A 20,272-nucleotide genomic window follows, 5' to 3' on the forward strand; every position below is an offset into this window, starting at 1 on the left:
AATTTTGCAGGGTGCTGGTTAACAATTCCAATTTTGCTACAAAGTATTTTTAAAGCTCCCTCTGCACTCCTTGAAAAGCCAAAAGGCAGCTCTGTCCAAGTAAGCCAAGGTGAAGCTTGCTGAAACTTCAAAAAAAAGCCCCTGCAGTCACGTTTGTGCTGGACACACAAAGCTGATGATTCCACCAAGCTGAGGAAAGGAAAACGTGTGAGGGAGTAGTGTTGTGAATCAAACAGTTAATAGTATGAATAAAAACAATATTGAGAGTTTGTTGCTGAACAAGCAAGTATGCCAAGGCTGCATTCAACGGGTGGCTTCTTATGCCAGAGTGGCATCCTTTCCTCATTTTCTTCTTCTATGTTAGCTGCGTTTCCAAATACAGCATCATCCTCCCTCTCTGTGTCCCCAGAGCAGTTCAGCCTATGCCAATACAGCTCTTTCTGTCGGCAAGCAGCAGTCAGTCATCAAAAATGGAAAATAAGGAAAGCGTGGTTGCCATCACTTAAGAAAATGAGTTTCTGAAAACTTCTGAAGAGATATAAAAAATTGTTTGCAAATGATATGTTTGCTTTGCCTAGAATACTGCATTTAATGGCTTGAAATAACACCTTTAATTGGCAAGCTGTCATTGCATGTGAACAGCTGCCCTTGCCCCTGCTCCAGCTTGGACTTTTGCACAGATTGCAGTCCCTGAGGGTTGTACCTGCTCTAAGCTGACCCTTACCCAAGAGCCACAGTCTCTTCAGAGCTGCACCTGCTGCAGCATGGATTTATACACAGTCAGTGTTCACTTTGAGGTGCATCTGTTCCAGAATGGCCTTCTCCATGGGCCACAATCCCTTCAAAGATAGACCTGCTCCAGCATGGCCTTACATACAGCCACACTCCATTCAGAAGTAAACCTGCTCCAACACGGCCCTACCCACGGCTGCAGTCCTTCCAGGGGTGTATCTGCTCTGTTGTGGGCTTATCCATGGCCACGTGCTTTGAAGTGCTCCACATCACCTCATGCACAGCCACTGATGCTTCAATAAAAGCATCCTGCTGCAGCATGGAATTATCTACAACCATAGATGCTTTGAGGTGTACCTTCTCCTTGGGCCTTTGAAGGTAAACCTGCTGCAGCATAGACATAACCATGGACACAGATGTTTTGAGATTTACCTGCTCTGGCATGGGCTTATTCACAGCCACAGATGCTTTGAGGTGTGCTGCTCCCATGTGGGCTCATCCACAGGTCACATTCCTTTCGCCTTGAGTTGACAGTGAAGTTCCAGCCTGCCTAGTGCAGCAGCCGTGTCCCAGCCATCCACCAGCCCAGGCACATCATTATGGCTGTTATCAAAGTGTTCCTGGGCACAGCAGGGTCAGATGATCAGTAGTGCAGCAGCACAGTGAACACAAAAAGCAGCCAACTGGCACTAGACTCCAACATACAGTAAGGCAAGCAAGCCCAACGATAGGTTAATAGGTAAAGCTAACACATAAGCAAAGCAAATCAAAGCAAATCAAGGAATTCATTCCCCACTTCCCATAGGCAGGCAGGGTTTTGGCCATCCGCAGGAAAGCAGGGCTCTAGCATGCAGAATGGTTACTTGGGAAGATGAATGCCACCACTCTAAGTATCCCCCTCTTCCTCCTTCTATCTCCAGCTTGATATGCTGAGTGTGACACTGTATGGTATGGAATACCCCTTTGGTTCTTTTGAGTCAGCTGTCCTAGCCATGCTCCCTCCCAGCTCCTTGTGCCCCTCCCAGCCCACTTGCTGGTTGGATGGGGTGAGGAGCAGAAAAGGCTTTGACTCTGTGTGAGCACTGCTGAGCAATAACCAAAACATCCCTGTGTTACCAACACTGTTCTCAGCACAAATCCATAACATAGCACCATACTAGTTACTGTGAAGAAAATTAACTCTATCCCAGCCAAAAGCAGCACACCTCAGAAAAACTCCCTTTTTGGAGTGTGTTTCAAGACTGCAGGACATGCAGGGAGAAGGCAGGGCCAGCTGCTGTGAGAGGAGGATGCAGCTGGTGATGGGGGGCTGCCAGCTGGGTGTGTGGGCTGAGGCAGGACTCCCCCCAGCAACACTCTCTTCAGGCCTTTCCTCTAGCAAGAAAGAAGCATATTTCCAGGGATCTGGGGAGCACTGAGCGCCAGCTGGCATGGTGGTTGATTCCAGGTTTTGGGTTTCTCTAGAGTCTGTGGCTGGATGACAGTCCAACAGTTGGACTTCCCATCACATTGTGACAGCCCAGTGCCCAGGGGAAAGGAGGCAATCAATGTGACCACTTCAAATATTTTTGCTTTAACCAACCTCTGCTGGCTTTCACACCAGCATAAGGTAAGCATTGTGCTTGACCTCATTGATATCCAAGTTAAAACCCACATAATTTCCTGGGTTCAGAAGACCAACTTGGTTTTTGTATGTTTTGGGATTGAGGTTCCACTTCAAAGAAACTGAGCTACAAGGAGCCCAGTTACAAATCAGAAAATGACTTGGAAAGGGAAAGGATTAGGGTGACATAAGAAGAACATTTGCTGAAGACTAAACATTGAACACTTAAAACAACTTCACAAGCTCTACACTGCATGGATGTCACCCATTCTGCTCCCACTATCTGCTACAATTCTCCATTAAATGTAAAACTGTCTGGATGTTCTGACTTTTGAATTGAAGCATCTTTGTGACAAGTGAGGCAAGGCAGGAATTTAAATGATAGAGAAAAGAACTCAGAAGAGAGAGAGTTTTGAGAAGTTTCATAGAAACCATAGATGTGGCTGCCACTTAATTTCCTTGCTTTCAAGAAACTGGGTCTCCTCTTGTCTGTGGCCCCTGGTAGGGTAAAAATCACTTGGGGCACATACATCCCTTTGTAAGGAAGTGTTTCAGAGACTGTGAGTATAATGGGCCCTGCAAAATTTCAAACATAAATTAGTTTCATCCTATCTTGATTAGTGAGGGGTAAATCCTCAGCCTGGACTTACTGAGCAGATGGTGAGGAGATGCAGATGGTCGTGAGAAGGAGGTGGTGGCGATGGTCTAGCAGTTTATGCTACCTTCTTCTTTTTGATTGACAAAAGAGGAACTCGCAGCCCCAAAGGAAAAACATTTAGTGAAAAGGGGGGCTATAATCTAAATTATTTAAAGAAAAAAAGCTCCACTTACGAATTGCTCTTCCTTGGGTAGCAATACAAATAACCTGCCTGTGTTTTTCTGTTGAGGAGAGACCTGACTCATCATTCACAGCAGCATGATGCAAGTTTGGCTGTACACTAGAGGGACTGAATGTGAGCCCTAAATGAATGTACTGTGGTATTTCACTTTGAAAAGAAGCGGGTCAGCCCCATTAGATGTGCAGAAGAATGATTTAAAAAGAAACAAGGCTTTGTAAACATGAATTTCAGTGGAAGGCAAGAAGAAGGGAGAGCAAGTATGGCCAGTCAGAATTTCTCCTGCTATCAATGATCAGTCTAGCACATACATAAACCAGTGAATGCTTTCTGAAAGTTTTCAGACCCATGAAACACCTTCCTTAGCTACAGCACCAAATGCAATCAAACATGGGTTTGCAGCACAGCACCAGATGAAGCACTGCATCCTCAGCAGCTTCAGCCCCAGTGCTTGGAGCACAGGACAGCACAAAGAGTGGGCCAGATGCCCGAGGCAGGGGCTCTGGAGTAAGCTCTGGCAGGGAGAAAATCATCCTTCTGTGACTTCTGAGACATTCGTCTTACAGTCCTCCTTGCAGGTTCCTTTATGAATGAGAGGGAATTGGGAGCGTGGTGAGTGCTCAACACTAAGAAGTTGTACTAAATTTCTCCAGGTAACCCATCTCTGCTGGAGTGTCAACTGCTTTTGGCCAAGAGCAGCTTTGGCATAGCTGGAGTAAGGGTAGAAAGGGCAGCACAGTTGGGCTTTTCCTCCTCACTGATGCTTGATCCCACCCCAGCCATAGGGCTAGGTAGAACAAAAAGGTTGTAGCTAGGCTCCCCAGGGCTTGCCTTGCTTTGTGCCTCAGGCAGGAGTTGGCCACATGCAAAGCTGCCAGGGAAGAGGTGAAAGATGGAGGTGAGATGCTTTCCAAAGAGCTCTTGGCTCCTCAGCTGACTGCTGTGCATGTTTCACCCCCTACTGCTGATAAGCCTGACCGAGGCAGGCTCAGGGATGCTGCTGCTTCCTTGGAGAGCCTGACAGCTCAGGGCTCCTAAAGCCTTATTTCCAAAGATGCTGAGAGCATACCATAATCTGCAAAGAACAAGCAAACACCTGGGTGGTGGAGGATGAAACTACTAAATGTGAGGGAAAATACACAAGAGCTGAAATGCTGTCAGAAGTCAGGAGGAAACTTTACAACTTTATGGCCACTTTAGAAAAATGGGAATGTCTCCCCAAAGAATGAATACATGAAACTATAGTAACAATATATTATACGTTACTCCACTCCAGACCACATCAGCATTGGATGTAAGGAAGGGCTGTGGCAATTGCAGCACTGCATTCACAATAGTCTCACCAGGAGAATAACATTTGGGACCCAGTGAAGTTTAGGTACATAGGTGCTGCCAGGGAGACCTCAGAAAGCCCTGCACAAGCAAGAGCATGCACAGAAACATGCAGAGGGTTTTCTTTGTGCAATGTTTATTCATTGGGCCTGGAACATCTTTCATATGAGGAAAGGCTGCAGAAACTGGGGCTGTTTAATCTGGAGAAGAGGAGATCTTATTAATATTTACAAATATCTAAAGGGTGGGTGCCACAAGGTTGGGACATCCCTTTTTTCTATAGTAGCTAGCAACAGGACAAGGGGTAATGGGATGAAGCTGGAACACAAAAAGTTCCATTTAAACATAAGAAAAACTATTTCCCTGTTGAGGTGAGGGAGCCCTGGCACAGGCTGCCCAGAGGGGTTGTGGAGGCTCCTTCCTTCGAGGTCTTCAAGACCCACCTGAACACATTCCTATGCGACCTGATCTAGGTGACCCTGCTTCTGCAGGGATGTTGGACTAGATGATCTCTAAAGGTCCCTTCCAACCCCTACCATTCTATGATTCTGTGTTTGGGTTTACACTAACGTGCTTCACAATAGCTGAAGCAAAACACTTTGAGCACCAATGGGAGATTTGCAAGGCGGATGGGGGTGATTTTCAGTGGTGATTGCAGTGCTGCTTTCGTTTTAGTGACATGGGGAAAACTTGTCTTTTAAAATGTATTATCCACCTTGCTTTGTTTCCCTTTCCCTCAGGAAAATTCTGCATGGTCTCTGAATTCCACCTGCGAGCTGCTGCTGGCCCACACTACCTTCTGAGGAGTCAACAGCTACACGGATTGCTGCCAGCTGGGGCAGCCTGGATGGCCCAACTCCTTAACTTTTGTACCAGGTTGCTCTTTTCTAGTGGTAAAAAAAAACCAAACCAAAAAGATAAAGAAATCTCTGCATGCACGGCTACCCCTGGTTAGCACGAACAGGAAGGATACTCTGAGGGTGACTTACTAGCATGGGCGAGTGCTTCCCTTTTAAAGCAAAATAAAGGTTTTCACATTGCCAGTGATGCAAGCTTAGCCATGCACACTTCTGCTGAAGGTGCTGTGTGCTAGAAAACACCAAGAAATTCCCTCACCCACTTAATGTTACTCATTTTGTTACATAATTCTCTCTCCTTTCTTTTTTCTCCCCTCTCTGGATTGGGTCACAAAATACAGTCCCCATTATCCAAAAAAACCACCAAAACTGTCTTATGTTTGTTTGTAGCCAAGTGCAATTCTGTCTCTGACTGAGCAGGAAAGGACCATGGTCAGAGCAGGTTGGTATGGATAACTTGACACCAGTTTTCCTGCAGTACCTCAGGCCCAACCCTCCTTATTATTACTTCTGAATATTCAAGACCTACCAGACTTAAAACAGCCTCCTTGCAGTTCTCCCCAGCTCTGACTGCTTGAGCAGCACACAAGTCACTGCCAATGGTTGCTGTGACGAGCATATTGTCAAAACTGCTGGGTATTTTAAAGCTTCCCTAACCCCTTTCTTCCATAGGTATTTAATCCTTGCAAGTGGGAGAATTTCTTTGTGAGAGTGCAATGGTATGAGAAGTAGAGAAGCAATGGGATTTCAGCTTATGCAAGGCAAAATCCTGTTACATCTCTGTGTTAGGCTTTGGGACACACTGTAGCTGGCTGCCTTGAGGGGAGAAAAAAAAAAGACAGAAAAAAAAATGGCCACTTGGTGGCCTTAACAAACTGCTACTCAAAACATCAAAAGCCAGATCCTGCTGTTAGGGAGCTTGGGAGGAGTTTCCTCCCCGACATCACTGGGGTAAAGTGTCTGGGCCAGGAGTTGCTCTTTGCAGAGACAAGCAGCTCTCATCCTGCTGAGCTGCCCAAGCAGCCGTGAATTATGAAGTTTCCTTCCCCAGCTGCAAGGCAAGGCCTTTTTAAAATGTTTCTTGAATAGGACAGACAGTAGTATTCAAAAGGGATGTGCACATTTAAAGTAGCATTCAAGAGGGATGTGTGTTTAGATTGGACTTTAGGAAGAACTTTTTCACACAGAAGGTTGTTAAGCAGTGGAAGGGGCTGCCCAGGGAGATGTTGGAGTCACCATCCCTGGAGATATTCAAAAGACACATAGATGAGGTGCTGAGGGACATGGTTTAATGATGGGCTTGGCAGTGTGAGGTTAGTGGTTGGACTCGATGATCTTAAAGGTCTTTTCCAAACATAATGATTCTGTGAACAAAATTCCCTGCTGGCACAGTCCTTCCTGAACAATGGTAAATGCTGCCCATTAAAACTGCATATGTGTCAGGACCCCTGAGGCATCTCTCAGGTGAGGACTTCATTGTCCATTTGAATGCCCACTTGAACCAAGATCTCATAATTTTTGTGCTTCTGAGAGGGCTGAAAAGGATCCTTTTGGGAACACACAATCTACACATTTACACTTTAATTCACATTTCCAGAGCACAGAGGTCATTCAAGGAAGGTCTGCAAGGCAGCACAGGGTGTCCCAGCATGGAGAAGTGATAGACAGTAGCACAGAAGCCTCAGAGTCACCTCCAGTTCATGAATGCACAAAGAAGCTACAGTGCACAGGGTCAACAAGAAGTCCACGTGCCTCCAGTGCCTTGGGATGAGCATAGTTGTTGGTGCCACTAAACAGCACAAGCAAAGGAACCAATGTTATCACCTGCAGAAATCAGAACCATCATTCATCTCGGTGCATGCTTGATTAAAGCTACTCAGAGCTTAAGAGAGCAGAGGTTGTCCATCTGCAACATCATCTTCCAGCTGCATATTTGGCTTTCTTTCATCCCTCCACAAGCCAGGCAGGCCTAGCTTCCCACTGCTCAGGAGAACATCAGATGCCAGCATGGGCTCATGTAGTCCAGGCCTGCAAATCCTAATTTTTCCTCTCTGTTCATGCTGTCTCCTCATGTTCCCACTCCTTACTAGAAGCACCACAGCCATGCTGTAACCATTGCACTGCCAAGTACAGCTCACTAGCAGTTTGTCTGTACACTCTAGACTAAAAGCCACCAGTTTGGTTAGTTGTCATGTCAACCTTACTTTTTTTTGGTTCATTGAGATACAGTAGTCCACCAATGTAATTCTTGAAAGACTCCTTCTCCTTTCATTTTCTATTTACATGCAATATTAGCCATCTTTTCCACTCTCACAGAAAATCAAAACAAAACCTTTACCTCACTGCCTCATTCTCAAGAAACAGATGCAGTTCCTGAAAGTTCCTCCTGCTCCCTGGGACACAGCAGCAGGAAACCAACAGACCAGAATCAGAGCCTTGCTTGGCTTTCCCCTAAAAACATCATTATGCTTTTTTCTTACTGAGCCAGGCTATCACAAACCCCATTAAGATCAGATTATCTTGTTATGGCTGTTAGAATTCTGGGTCTTGACAAGCACTCACCGTGACTTGCCAACGCTCCAACAGTGCAAGAAACTGAGAATCCTTGGTGCAAAGCTCTAGAAGACTGTAGGAAAAAGAGAAATGCAATGACTCAAAATCATGCAATGACTGCAAGCTTTCCTTTTCCATTGCATTTTATGTGTTGCTTTCAAACACGATCACAGGGCACACCTGCACAAGTCAAACAACTGTCATGTTTATTGTATGAACTGTCAGATGGCAGGAGGATTTTAAGCACACCACCTTGCTGGAAGTTCTTTTGAAACCTTAAGATTAGGCTATGCCCCATCACTAATGTGGTTTAAATAAATTACTCCTCTCTAAAATGTGACCCTCACCTAATGATTATTGATAGGAGGAAGGGAACGTTTATCACAACAGAGGTCTTCCTTTTTCTGACTGCTGCGACTTCCCTCTGCGAATGACTCTGCATCTGCAGGGCCTGATAAAAATCACCCCTGAAATGTGACGCTCCTGTTTCCTAAGGCTGCAACAACATATGACAGACTGAGAATATTGATCATTCCACTTTGCAGGGTGTCTAAGAAGCAAAACTGCCCAAAGCGTGGTTGACTTCTGAACACGTGCATTAAAGGCTTATCTTAGGATTGCACTCGATGTTTAGAGTTTCCCCTCCAGGTCTTCAGGCTAATCTTCTCCCAAACAGAGCATTTTCAATATTACCAGTGCACAAGCAGCTCCTACTTGGCTGGGCTACAGCTTATCCAGCTGTCCAAGGAACCATACCATGGGGCGGTGCTCAGTTCAGCCTGAGCTGGGCGAGGCTGTTAGCTGAGCCCTGGCCCAGCTCCATGCATTTTACCCAGCTGCACCCAAGTTCACCAGCCCTCTGGGAAGGCAGGGCATACCCTGTGTGGAACAGCAGAGCCAGCTGAGACCCTCAGGCAGGCAATCCTCATCCTCATCCCCACGCAGGTTTTACTCTATGTGATGTAGACATAACCATATTTGTTGCAGTTCCTGAGGAGATGATCCTTACATGCATCTTCATTGTCATGTATTTCCTTCAGGCATCACTTTGGTAGCTTCTGTTGAGTTTCTAGTGTCTCATCCTGTCCCTTCTCAAACAAGGGAGCTCCTCCACCACTATCCAGCTCCTGCTTGAATTGCAACTCCCTGCTTAGAAACAACTGCTGCCCCTTTGGCCTCCCTCTCCGGTGACACACACACGGTGGAAATTCTCTTGCTCAGAGGTTCACAGAACTTCATGAAACGTGAAATTAGAATACGGCTTGGTTAAAACAACTATTAATGCCTTTCTTCTGCAGCCCACAAAGCATTCTTGTAACCAAAGCCACAAAAAAGGAGGTATTTTTAAAAGAGCTGTGAGGATTGATTCACCGATTACGGTCTCTTCCTCCCTATTATTGTTTCCCATCAGAGGTAGCAAATTACCCTCAGAGCACTCACCAACCATGCTCTCCCTGCTCTTACCTCAACTTTTTCCACAGCCTGGTTCCTCAGATGGGTTATTTTACCATCTATTAGTTTCTAATCACCTCGATATACATGCTTCAAGTTAAAAGTGAATAAAACTGTTTGACTTCGTTGAATGAATGCACAATGCAGAGTTCAGCAACTATCTTTGTTCAGTCTTGAAGGGAGGGAAGCAGGCCTGAAGGGACTAAAACAGTCCTCATCACCCAGCTCAGCACTGGAGGCAACCTTGGAAAGAGCAGGAGACCTTGATCTTTAGACCATCAGTAGAAAGATTTCTCTGATAATGCAGTTTAGATCTACTCTGGTTCAAGGTTGAAGGGAGTTTTCCTTTTTACACGATGTGCCCACCCCAGGCACTGCAAAGTCCCCAACCCTGCTGGAAGTTCAACATATTTCAAGGCAGTGAGGCTCCCAAATCACTCAAACTGAGGGAGGGTCAGTTCTCAAAAAGTGTCACTGACTGCAAGTCACGCAACCACTATGCATTTAGAGAAAAAGTAAAGTCAAGGAGGAGTCTCTTCCTCTTCTGCCTGGAGTTTCCAAGCCATCTGTAGAAATGAAGTCTCCCATGAAACAGTTCCAAAGTAGCAGCAGCACCTTGGCGAACAAGACACTAATTTTGTTCCTCCTCCAGTTCTCAGCTGCCAGAGCAGCTTTCACTAGATATATTCTCCATATGCACTTTCTCTCTAGAACAAGCCTAAGGAAAATCAGGACATCCATTTTTTCCTAGCATTGTAACCATACATCCAAAGCATAGGAAACAGCAAAGATTCCCTCTTTTTCTTTTTTTTTTTTCCCACCTGCAGACTGTTTTCAAGTGCCTGGAACATCTCTCAGCACACACAATCATTATGGTTGGAAAACACCTTTAAGATCATGGAGTCCAATCACTGCCAAGTCCATCACTAAACTAAACCATACCCCTCAGCACCTCATCACGTTTCACAGGTCTTTAGCACACTACCTTTGAGCATTCTGATGCTTTCATTTTCTCTATTTGCTATTCCTCTCCCATTTGCCTCCCATCATTCTTGGCATCACAGGTATGTTCCATATCCATACGATTCAATTTTTACCCTAGATTTCGCGTTCACAGATTCACCTACAAGATGAATTTTGCCTAGGACAGTCACAACCAGAATTGCTCTGGTCTTCTGCTTCCCTCCATCTTTTATAGAAACAATGACATCTGCACTTTATGTAATTCACACTGAAATTCAGCAATTGATACCTGGGAAAGCTGACCTGGATTTTTCCCATCGTCACCCAATCACCACCCTGGGCAACACAGCACTTCCTCCTATAGAGATGGATTGGGGTGTTAAGTAAGAGGTCACCACAGCTCATTTCTCAGCTTCAGAATGTCTCTGTTACACAGGTATTTTAACACTTCTCAGGTAGGAAGCTGATCCCCCATTTGACAATATGCAAGATTGATGCAGTACTTTACACTGAGGGCTTCACAGAGCCATACCAGGGAAAGTTGTAACACTTGTTTCTTCGCCATTTTATTGGGAAAACTAAGCAAACCAGAACTGAAGCAACTTGCCTAGTCACACAGCAGATTGTAGGAGATTTGGGAGCAGAAGCAGAGCTGCTTCTCAGTCCAGCATTTTACAGATTGGACAAAAGGTGTCTGTGTCTCAATATGCCTTCTCCATAAGCCAAAACTACAAGATTTTTGAGTCAAGAAGGACTGTTGAGCTTCCCAGCCTGTCTCACTGCATTCTGGGTGCTCTTGTAACCCTTCCTGTGCCATTTTGGAAATTTATGTGCAGGCCAGGGATAGATGATTCTAAGGGAGAAAAGTCCAGCTGGAAATACACAAGGTCTTGCAAGACAAACACTTCCTCCAGTGCACTTGATGTAACGTGACCCACTCCCAGGAAACCACGGTCAACACTGAACATGTGGAGTCACCATCCCTAGAGTTATTCAAAAGACACATATATGAGGTGCTGAGGGACATGGTTTAGTTTAGTGATGGGCTTGGCAGTGTGAGGTTAGTGGTTGGCCCCAATGATTTTAAAGGTGTTTTCCAGCATAATGATTCTACGTCAGAAGCCTCATCTCAGTCTCTGGAAAATACAGTTAAGGAAGAGGAGTATCTAAGATCCTTCCAGTGACAGCAAAGCCTAAAATGCACTTGCAGTGAATTAGTACATTACTACAATACACCCTGATGGATCTTGTCTTGTGACAAACCTTTTACCAGTCCTCCCCCAAACACTGCTGACAGTTAACTTCAGAGTCATACAGACTGACCCAGCTGAGAGACAAGAGAGCGTAACTTGCACAGCCTCCAGGATTTGCAGACATGCAAGCGATTTTCAGTGTTCTCAAACAGAATAGTCATTTTTTTTTCCCAGGGTAAATGCTAGCACTAGCCCAACCAGCTCACTTGTGAGCAACAGAAGCACCTTCTGCATCTTGCAAATAGGCCCAAGCTTCAGATTTCTGCAAAAATGAGGCTTCACTTGGAGGACACACACCATTGCATGACACACACCACCTTCCAGAGGAATGGAGATCTTTATCAGGTATCAGAAGAACCTCATTGCAAAACAGACATTTTCAAGTGAAGAAGCTACCTAAAACCAGAAGAATCTCATGTCTGAAAGGAGCTGAGGATTTGAACAAAGTTTGCATATCACTCAGGTTTGGGTTTTTTTTCCTTTTCCCCTTCTTTTGAGACAACCAGGGTTTACAGAAGCCATTTAGCTTGGAAATTTCATCCTGCAGACTGACTTGCAGACTTCCAAAACACAGTCCTTGCAAAAACATGTAGTGAGCAAGCATATACACAGCTGTAATTCTGACATCTCAAGCACATACTTTCTCTAAACACTGGGCACATTTTTGCCTGCTCATAAGCTTTCAACAAAGTCCCACCTTGCCTTAAAAAGCAAGGAGTAGAGAAAATCGAGTAAAACACTTGTTTGCAATCAGTAAGCTGCATAGGATGCTGGTCCACAGATCAACATGGCTTTTTGGCATCCAAATAAATGTTAAATATCCCTTTTTAATTTTTCAAATGTCAGGCTCAACACTGTCACGGATCAGTGTCACTCTTCCAAAACATCCAGTGCTGCACAGGAGCCAGAACGCCACAGAAGATGACAGCATCCACAGAAGTCACAGCACGCTTGGCAAACAACCACCACCACCAGACAGATGCACAAGCAGTAGAATTGTGTTTGTTAACACAATCAGAGAAATCAGAACCTTGTAACATAAAAAACCACACATTTACAGAAAATAACTTATCTGCAAGCCACACATTGGCACTCACTTATCCTGACTCAAGAGCTCTGGGATAAACAGCAGTTACTTAAAGAAAAAGAGAGAGAGGGGAAAAAGAGAAAATGTTCAAGAAATTGTAACAAAAATCCCATCCACTCTATCCAGTACATTAAAAAAACCTCACTTTCAGAGAAAGAAGGGAATAAGGGGAATTGGAACTCAGACTTTCAAAGGGTCCATTTGTAAACACAGACCTATAGCTGTGCTTTGCTAATATGCTTGTGTGAACACACAAGACAGCAAACACCACTTTGCACATCAAGCTGTTCGGATGTCTTAGTTATGGTCTCTCTGTCATTATTTCATGTATTCATATTCATAGAATGGTAGGGTTGGAAGGGACCTTTAGAGATCATCTAGTCCAACCCCCCTGCAGAAGCAGGGTCACCTAGATCAGGTCGCATAGGAACATGTCCAGGCGTGTCTTGAAGACCTCCAAGGAAGGAGACTCCACACCCTCCCTGGGCAGCCTGTGCCAGGGCTCCCTCACCTGAACAGTAAAATAGTTTTTCTTATGTTTAAATGGAACTTTTTGTGTTCCAGCTTCATCCCATTACCCCTTGTCCTGTTGCTAGATTAAAGGGTATAAACTAGCACATTCATAATTGCCTCAGCTAAAATGGAAACTGGGTGCAGGTTGGGCTGAAAATCCTATTATTTGAGACTGCTTGCAAGTGAATCTTACTCCCAATTTACTGCAGATATGTTTGGCTCACACAAGCAGAATTGAGTCTCCTCCAAGGACTGAGCTACAAAGTTCACTATCCAAAAGGCACCTCCTCCTTGCACATACATTATTAGATGTTTATTCCTAATAATTACACTAGGAACAACATGGAAACTCCAGGAAGTCATCTTGCTACTCACAAGCTACTCACTTTTAGTAAAATGCATCCTGCACAATTCCCTAGACCAAAACACACATTCAAAGAAGTATAAAGAACAATTTGTTCCCTGGGCAAGGGTGGAAGAGCAATATGGGACAGCAAGTGAACGTAGCAATGGAACAGTTAAACACGCAGGAGCTGGGGCACGTGGAAAACAAGAGCCACCTTTAAAGCTCTGCAAGTGTGAGAATAGCCGTCTCTGTCTCACGCTGTGTGTCTCCAGGGATTTCTACAGAAACATTGTACAGCACAAGACCAGCTTCCTCATGCTGTCTAATAGTTTCTAGAGACCATCATCATTTTTCCTCCACCACTACAACCTTCTGGAAGGAGGTGGAAGGACTTTTGTAACTTGCTGGTGAAGCCCAAACTCCTTCCTGGGTTATAAGCACACCTAAGGACATTCTATTTCCCTCTATTTCCCTGAGTTTACTGCATGGTGGAACAGGACAATGGAAGTCAAGTCAAAACTGTTATTTTACAGACCTCACAACAGTTACATCTAATACTGAATAAAACAAGACAAGAGAGTTGGGAGCAGGAGTATGGCACCATATGGCTGCAGCACTATTTTTACATGCAATTTGAGTTAAAATTGCCCTTGAGAGGTGCTGTGTGGTCAAAAGGAAGAGAAAGCAGTGCTGCATTTTTCATTTGGAAACTGCTGTTTTCCTCTGGGGGCAGGGGGAAGCCACTTCTAGAATTTCAGAGAAGTTCCTAGTTCATAAGGGATTATATTTTACACGTTCTCTGTCCCACCAGTGCTATAGCACATACACCTACAACACTGCTGTGGATAACAGGAGAAAGGAGGTAATTACTAACTGAAGCCTCACATAGCAAGCAGCACTGAATTTAAAGTCTGCTTCATAGAAAAATAGGAAGAGGCCTGAAAGACACATTAATAAAATCAGAGCCATCCTGCTTACACTGAAGATGAGCTCAAACCTATGAACAAGGTGCATTCTAGCACACTCAAAGCCACCCACACACACGTTAACTTTTTTCTACGGAGGATGTTATTAATTAGCTGAATTCCTGAGGTCCCATTAGGAAACATCCACACATTCCCAGCAGTCTATAAACTAACAAGTGCTGGAAGAGAGGAGGATAGGGCAAAAAGAGAAGCCCTCAAACCCATGTCTGACCATCTACCTTTGCCTTCATGATGAGAGTCCCACTGCACAAGCAGCTCAGCCTTCTGCAGCAGCTGAAGTGGCCATGAGATCTGGCTATTTAGGCATGACTGGCTATATTTTCAGCAGGTTGGAGGGGTTTTTGGTTTTGATGTGGGATCTGGGGTGGTTTTTTTTTGATTGTTCTAACACCAGAATTACCCTCTTAGCAGACAGTGTCAAACCAGAAAGTCAGTACGTTATCTGTGGGAATTTAAATGGGGCTTTTCCTTACACACACACACGCTAAGTTTGTAATCTTCTTGCCCCCAAGAATCATCATCTATCACTTACATCAGCTTCCTCTGACAACCCCCTGATGAAGGCCTGGAGTCTTGTCAGTCTGTAAACCACTGAAGTTTTACAGCTAACTAAGCCCTAAACCAGTCTGCTGTGGAAAAGAAGGTATTTCAAAGAAATAAAGAGCTATGGATTCACCACATGCCCTGTCATAACGACGGGCCAGGAACAGTAAATTAGAGAGCAACAACCAATATCCTCTTGTGGGACTGCTGTCAAGAGGTGTTTGTGCTGCAGATTTGGGAACTCACCTGGAAGAACGTGGTGAAGAGAGTGGAAGTCTCAAGAAGGCTGTGTACAGGAGGGAAAAAAAGTAATGTAAATACCAAAACGAGTCAGTCTTGCACTTTTACTATACCCATAGGGATTATAAACAGTGAGTAAAAGTCTTCCAGACACTATTACTGATGTCAAGAAACACACAAGCAGATCAGGTGTTAACATTTACTTTTATTTGTAAAAAAATTGTAGAACATATTAAATACAAACATTTGGAAAAAGCAATCAAGGCTTCACTAAGATGCCCAGGAAAAGGAAGACAGAGAATCAAGAAGCTTACCAGGCTTAGAGTTTTTAAACTAGCTGAAGTAATTACTATAATTTTTCACTGACTCCTTTATAGGCAGTGGCCATTATAGCAAACAATGTTATTACTGTCCTTTTTTAAAAAACAGAGATATGATTTGCCATATCTTCCCACTCAACCACAAAATGTAAGGAAGCAACTCTTTCCAGGTTAAAAATCAGAGTAATAAATACTAATTACCTACATTGTGTAACACTAAACATCTGCTTATTACCATACATGGATATCGAATTTAGCCCCCCCCCCCCAAATCATTTATACATTTCAAATCTGGATATCCAATAAGGTATTATAAACTTTATACATTTTCCAGTGAACACCAAAATGAGAACAGTGTTTTAAAGTACAGAAACAAAATAACTGAATGCATCAGCTACACTACAAAGGCCAACTACTAAGAGGTCGACTGGGGTCTGGCCATGTTCCAGATGGCTGGAAAGTCCTACAAACTGCCCCTGAAAGGCCAGTTGGAAGACAAATCTTGTCACATTCTCAGCCTGTGGTAGCTCCTCTCCCTTTATAAAAGGTCCAAAGGTGACATCCTTTGCTAGCTACTCTTTCTTCTGCATCTTGTGGTAAGAAAGAAGTAAGCTACCATTCTGCCCTCTACACTGATAAACTAGACTCAAGTTTCCTTAGATTTCTCTTGCTCTTTTACCACTCCTAAATCCAGTTTATAGACAGCACAAAACAAGATGTAGAAGCAAGAGACTACAGAAAATACCTTTTCTGTGTTTTTTTCGTTCAAAGAGAGCAGCACTTCCACTTGCTGACAATATGGCACTCCCTCCATCTTCCTGCGTTACCCTGTATCTGCTTTTGAGCTGCAGCATAACATACATTGATGTGACTATATGGCCCTAAAGACAAATACAGTTCTAAAAAAGTCCTATTTGTGAGACTGGCTTTTTGGGGATAACAAAACCAGTAAAAAAAAAAACCCAGTACAGAAAACTCTTGGACACATGAATCTTAACAGATATCTCCCATTCTGCCTTGTACTTGTCAGAACAAAGAATTGCCAACTTCCCAGCACTCACAGGGTTACTGCCACAGGGAGGAGAGTGCCAAAAGCATGATGGGGTACTTGGCAGCAGGCTACAGGATGGACTCATTGCGTAACTGCACCAGCACTGGCAGAATGGCTCCACAAAGCTGCCCTTTGGTGATAGGTGAAGTGGCACTACACATCCTATGATAAGTTGAAGAACCAACAGGCATCCTGAACCCGTGTCAGACCCTGTTACCCAGAGCACAGTGGGGACTGCTTACATGGGCACTACTGTGCCCCAGCTCCTAAACAGCCAATTATTTGCAGGTTGAAATCTTCAAGAAGAGCTAAATAGTTCCCTTACCAGGCAAACACAGAACAGTTGCTGGATATACCAAACAGGTAGTAGTGGTTCATTCAGCTACAAACTGGAAAATAAAGTCAATGCTAGCACATTTCACAAATCCAACAGCATCCCTTACTGCAACACAGACATGATTATCCTGCTCTCACTGTGCTCAGTACACTTCAAGCACTTAGTGCAATAAGAACCCTGATGAAGGCTTGGACTCAGATGAAACAGCCAGGCCAGTTACACTCCATTCCCTTTTTTTGCAATTATTGATATGCAAGATTCATCACAAGCCATAAAATTTTTTTGAAGGTGCTTAACAACAGATATTTAGCAGCCAGAGCTCACCTCACCCCAAAAGCCTTGCTCCCATCCCAAAGAATTCACTGCCACCCACAGCAAGCAGGAAATGGCAAGAAGAGGAATCTTGCGAGGGGACAGGAGGTCAGAGCACCAGAGAAATCAAAAGAGACAACAGTTTACTTAGTAGGCTGACTGCTCTCACTCAGTGCTCAGCTTTTAGCACGATACACACCACGTTTGGAAAAGAAAAATGCAGGGTTTGGGTTTTGTTTTTCTACACTGGCTGTTTGGGAGGTATTTATTTTCTGGAATCTTCAAGAAAAAAATAGGCCTGCCTTCCTCTGAGCCAATGATGAGAAATCACAACTGTGGTATTAGTGCCACCTCCCATTACACCACTGGAAACCAACACACTGCCCAGCATCCTTGGTGACATATTTGAAGTTACATTCTTAGAATACACTTGAGCCAGGGTCCATTCCAGAAACACACAACATCAGGTAGAGCGCAGCACGGCCCCTCGTTTTAACGTAGCTTAAAATCTTACAAACGCGTTCCTAAAAATCCCATCACAGCAAAATACACAGTGGTTTCAAAGTGGCAGAAAGCTGAATTCAAACAACTTGGGTTTTAAACCAGTGAGAAACATGGGTGATTCTAAAAGAAAACAACGAGCTTCTCAAGCACAGACATTTGTGAAGCACTCATGCACACACGCACCCTCACGCACACACGCACCCGCTCACTTCATTCGGTGTCAGATTAAGGTTACACAAGGCAATTTTCAAGGTTGCATTTACAACCACAATGACAAGAAGAGCATTTTTTGAGGTAGCTGAAGTCAAAGAGCAAACCACAGCACAAGCAAAGAAACAGGTGCCGGCACTCCATCCGAGCCCACTCTTTGGAGACACGGCATATCGTGTGCACATGGGCATGTGTGGAAGAGGCACGTGTTCCACGGGGAATGAAGTGACCTGATAAACTATTCTTCAGAGAACCTTATGTTGAGGAGAGCAGATGCACCATAGAGGGACTAGACCACAGCTTAAATCACTGCACTTCAGCTGAGCCGTGGTAACAGCCTCGGTGCTCTTGGTCTATGGCGGTTCTACCGACAGCTCTGTCTCACGTGCACTGAGGCAAGTACAACTGTGGCAGTTGAAGATGTTATTACTCAGAGCTGTCTGTCTCACTTCTCTGCTAGATGCTGCTGTTGGTAGAAAGGTCCATGTACCCATATCTCACCTGCTCCAGTTCACAGCCTATAGCGCTTAGGGTCAAGCCCACTGTCATGGGATTACTCACCAATGGACTGTGAGGAGCAGCAGCAGAGATAACAGACTCAAGTCCCTTCTTCAGGTGCTATCACATCTTTGCCACATTAACAGCACAGAGATGTCAAACTGCCACAGCTTGAATCACCAGACTTCATCTCTCAGAGCCCTTTGCTCGCTTACAGAAAAGGAGTGGAGCTAACCTCACAGCAAATGCCAGGCAATGTGGGCATAATGGGATAGGTAGCTGTGGCTGGCTGGCTGACAAACTGGCTCAACCACACTAACTGGATCCTGTCTCTGGGCATACAGAGAGCTTGATCCTGCCCAAATTACAAAACTGTGTGAAACACACTCATACACACACACGTAACGTAGGATTTTCATCAAGAAGCTTTCTACAAATCAATTGTTTGCATGATTACTGCTGAGAGTCTTGAAGATGGGATGGAATTTATGGCAAGATGTTTTTCAAAGGTAGAAAGAAAAAAATAATCAACCTCCTACGATTAGGTCTCTGTTGTGTAGTTGCTGTACGAGAGGGATGGCACAGATGAGAAGTTGTTATTCCACTGTCTTCCTCCAGTATTCTGCTGCAACTCTGCCTGCTCTTTATATTTGCTCAGAAGATTTTTGGCTTCTTGCAGATCCTGAGAAGAGTTTTCCCCATATTCTTCCTTCAGCCACTGCCTGAACTGCAGAAATTGAATATACATATGCAATATGATGAGACCATAACATGAGATTGATACAATACCTTACCTCCCCTAAAAGAACACATTGCGTAACAGCTTGGCTGACTGGAGTAATACAGGGACACTCACTGGGCAAGAACATTCTGGACTTGAAAGCACCCACTCCTATTGCATACCCAACCAGTAAGATAAATCAGTGTGGAAGCCAAGCTGCTCAAGTGACAACAGACTGCAAGAATGTTCAAGATCAGAAAACAAAACACTCATACAAGTTCTTTATCTTGAGCCCACAAACATCAAGTAGTAAAAGAAATGTACTGTAGGTATCAGCAAGGGTATCTTCTAGGAAGAAAAAGTTCTGGAGCTTTAAAAGCTATAGATCAGCAATATGTATATTACTGACATGAATGACTGGATATGGCACATAGTAATAGATGTACCAGGACCAGTTGAAGGTCGGTCCAGCTCTGTATCCTGGTACGAGATTAGCCCAATGTAAATGCCAATCAGGCAATGGCAGGGCAATAACGTTGGGACCTTTTCCCTGGTCATTTCCTCAGCTTCCAGCAATTTTCAGCTCAGGTACTTTTGGAGGCTGGGATGGTATCTTTCTTTCATAGCAACAAATAAGTTTTTCTGCTGAGATCACTTTTTGAATCCACACATTTTTACCCCAAGACATCTGGATGCCAATGAGCTCCATAAGTTCATATTGTATAAAAGTCCCTGCTTTTCCTTGACTGGGACCAGACAATCAATAGCTTCATCTCACACAACAGGGAAGCAGGGAAAAATCACACTCATTCACTTTCTCTATTCCATTCAACTTTACAGACCTTTACCATATCCTTCTCTGCCATTTCTTTGACCAAGTGTGAAGAATTTGAGTCCACTTAGTCACTCCTGACACTTGCTGCTCTTCTCTGCAGGAGCAGCAAGCTGACACAGACCCCAACTGCTGTGTCCCAGTAATAATAATTTTTCAAGCCTTAACTTTCAGAGGTTTGTCCTGCTTGG

General features: G+C 44.3%; 1 protein-coding gene and 1 long non-coding RNA gene across 4 annotated transcripts in view; both read right to left on the reverse strand.

Moving 5' to 3' along the window:
- Positions 1 to 6,661: 6,661 nt before the first annotated feature.
- LOC133625386 (uncharacterized) lies at positions 6,662 to 8,335 on the reverse strand. Its single transcript, XR_009818692.1, has 3 exons — positions 8,261 to 8,335; positions 7,923 to 7,986; positions 6,662 to 7,184 (listed from the first exon to the last, which is right to left on the reverse strand). It is a non-coding gene; the product is annotated as an uncharacterized LOC133625386 (long non-coding RNA).
- Positions 8,336 to 15,481: 7,146 nt separating this feature from the next.
- Positions 15,482 to 20,272, reverse strand: part of DUSP22 (dual specificity phosphatase 22) — a 45,744-nt gene continuing 40,953 nt past the window's right edge. For all 3 annotated transcript variants that reach the window (XM_061994421.1, XM_061994422.1, XM_061994423.1), the window contains exon 7: positions 15,482 to 19,255. In XM_061994421.1, the coding sequence (XP_061850405.1) occupies positions 19,070 to 19,255 (186 nt within the window). In that variant the 3' untranslated portion in view covers positions 15,482 to 19,069. The remainder of the gene's footprint in view (positions 19,256 to 20,272) is intronic.

Source organism: Colius striatus, chromosome 4 (assembly GCF_028858725.1).
Source record: "Colius striatus isolate bColStr4 chromosome 4, bColStr4.1.hap1, whole genome shotgun sequence".
In the NCBI taxonomy this organism is placed as follows: Eukaryota; Metazoa; Chordata; class Aves; order Coliiformes; family Coliidae; genus Colius; species Colius striatus.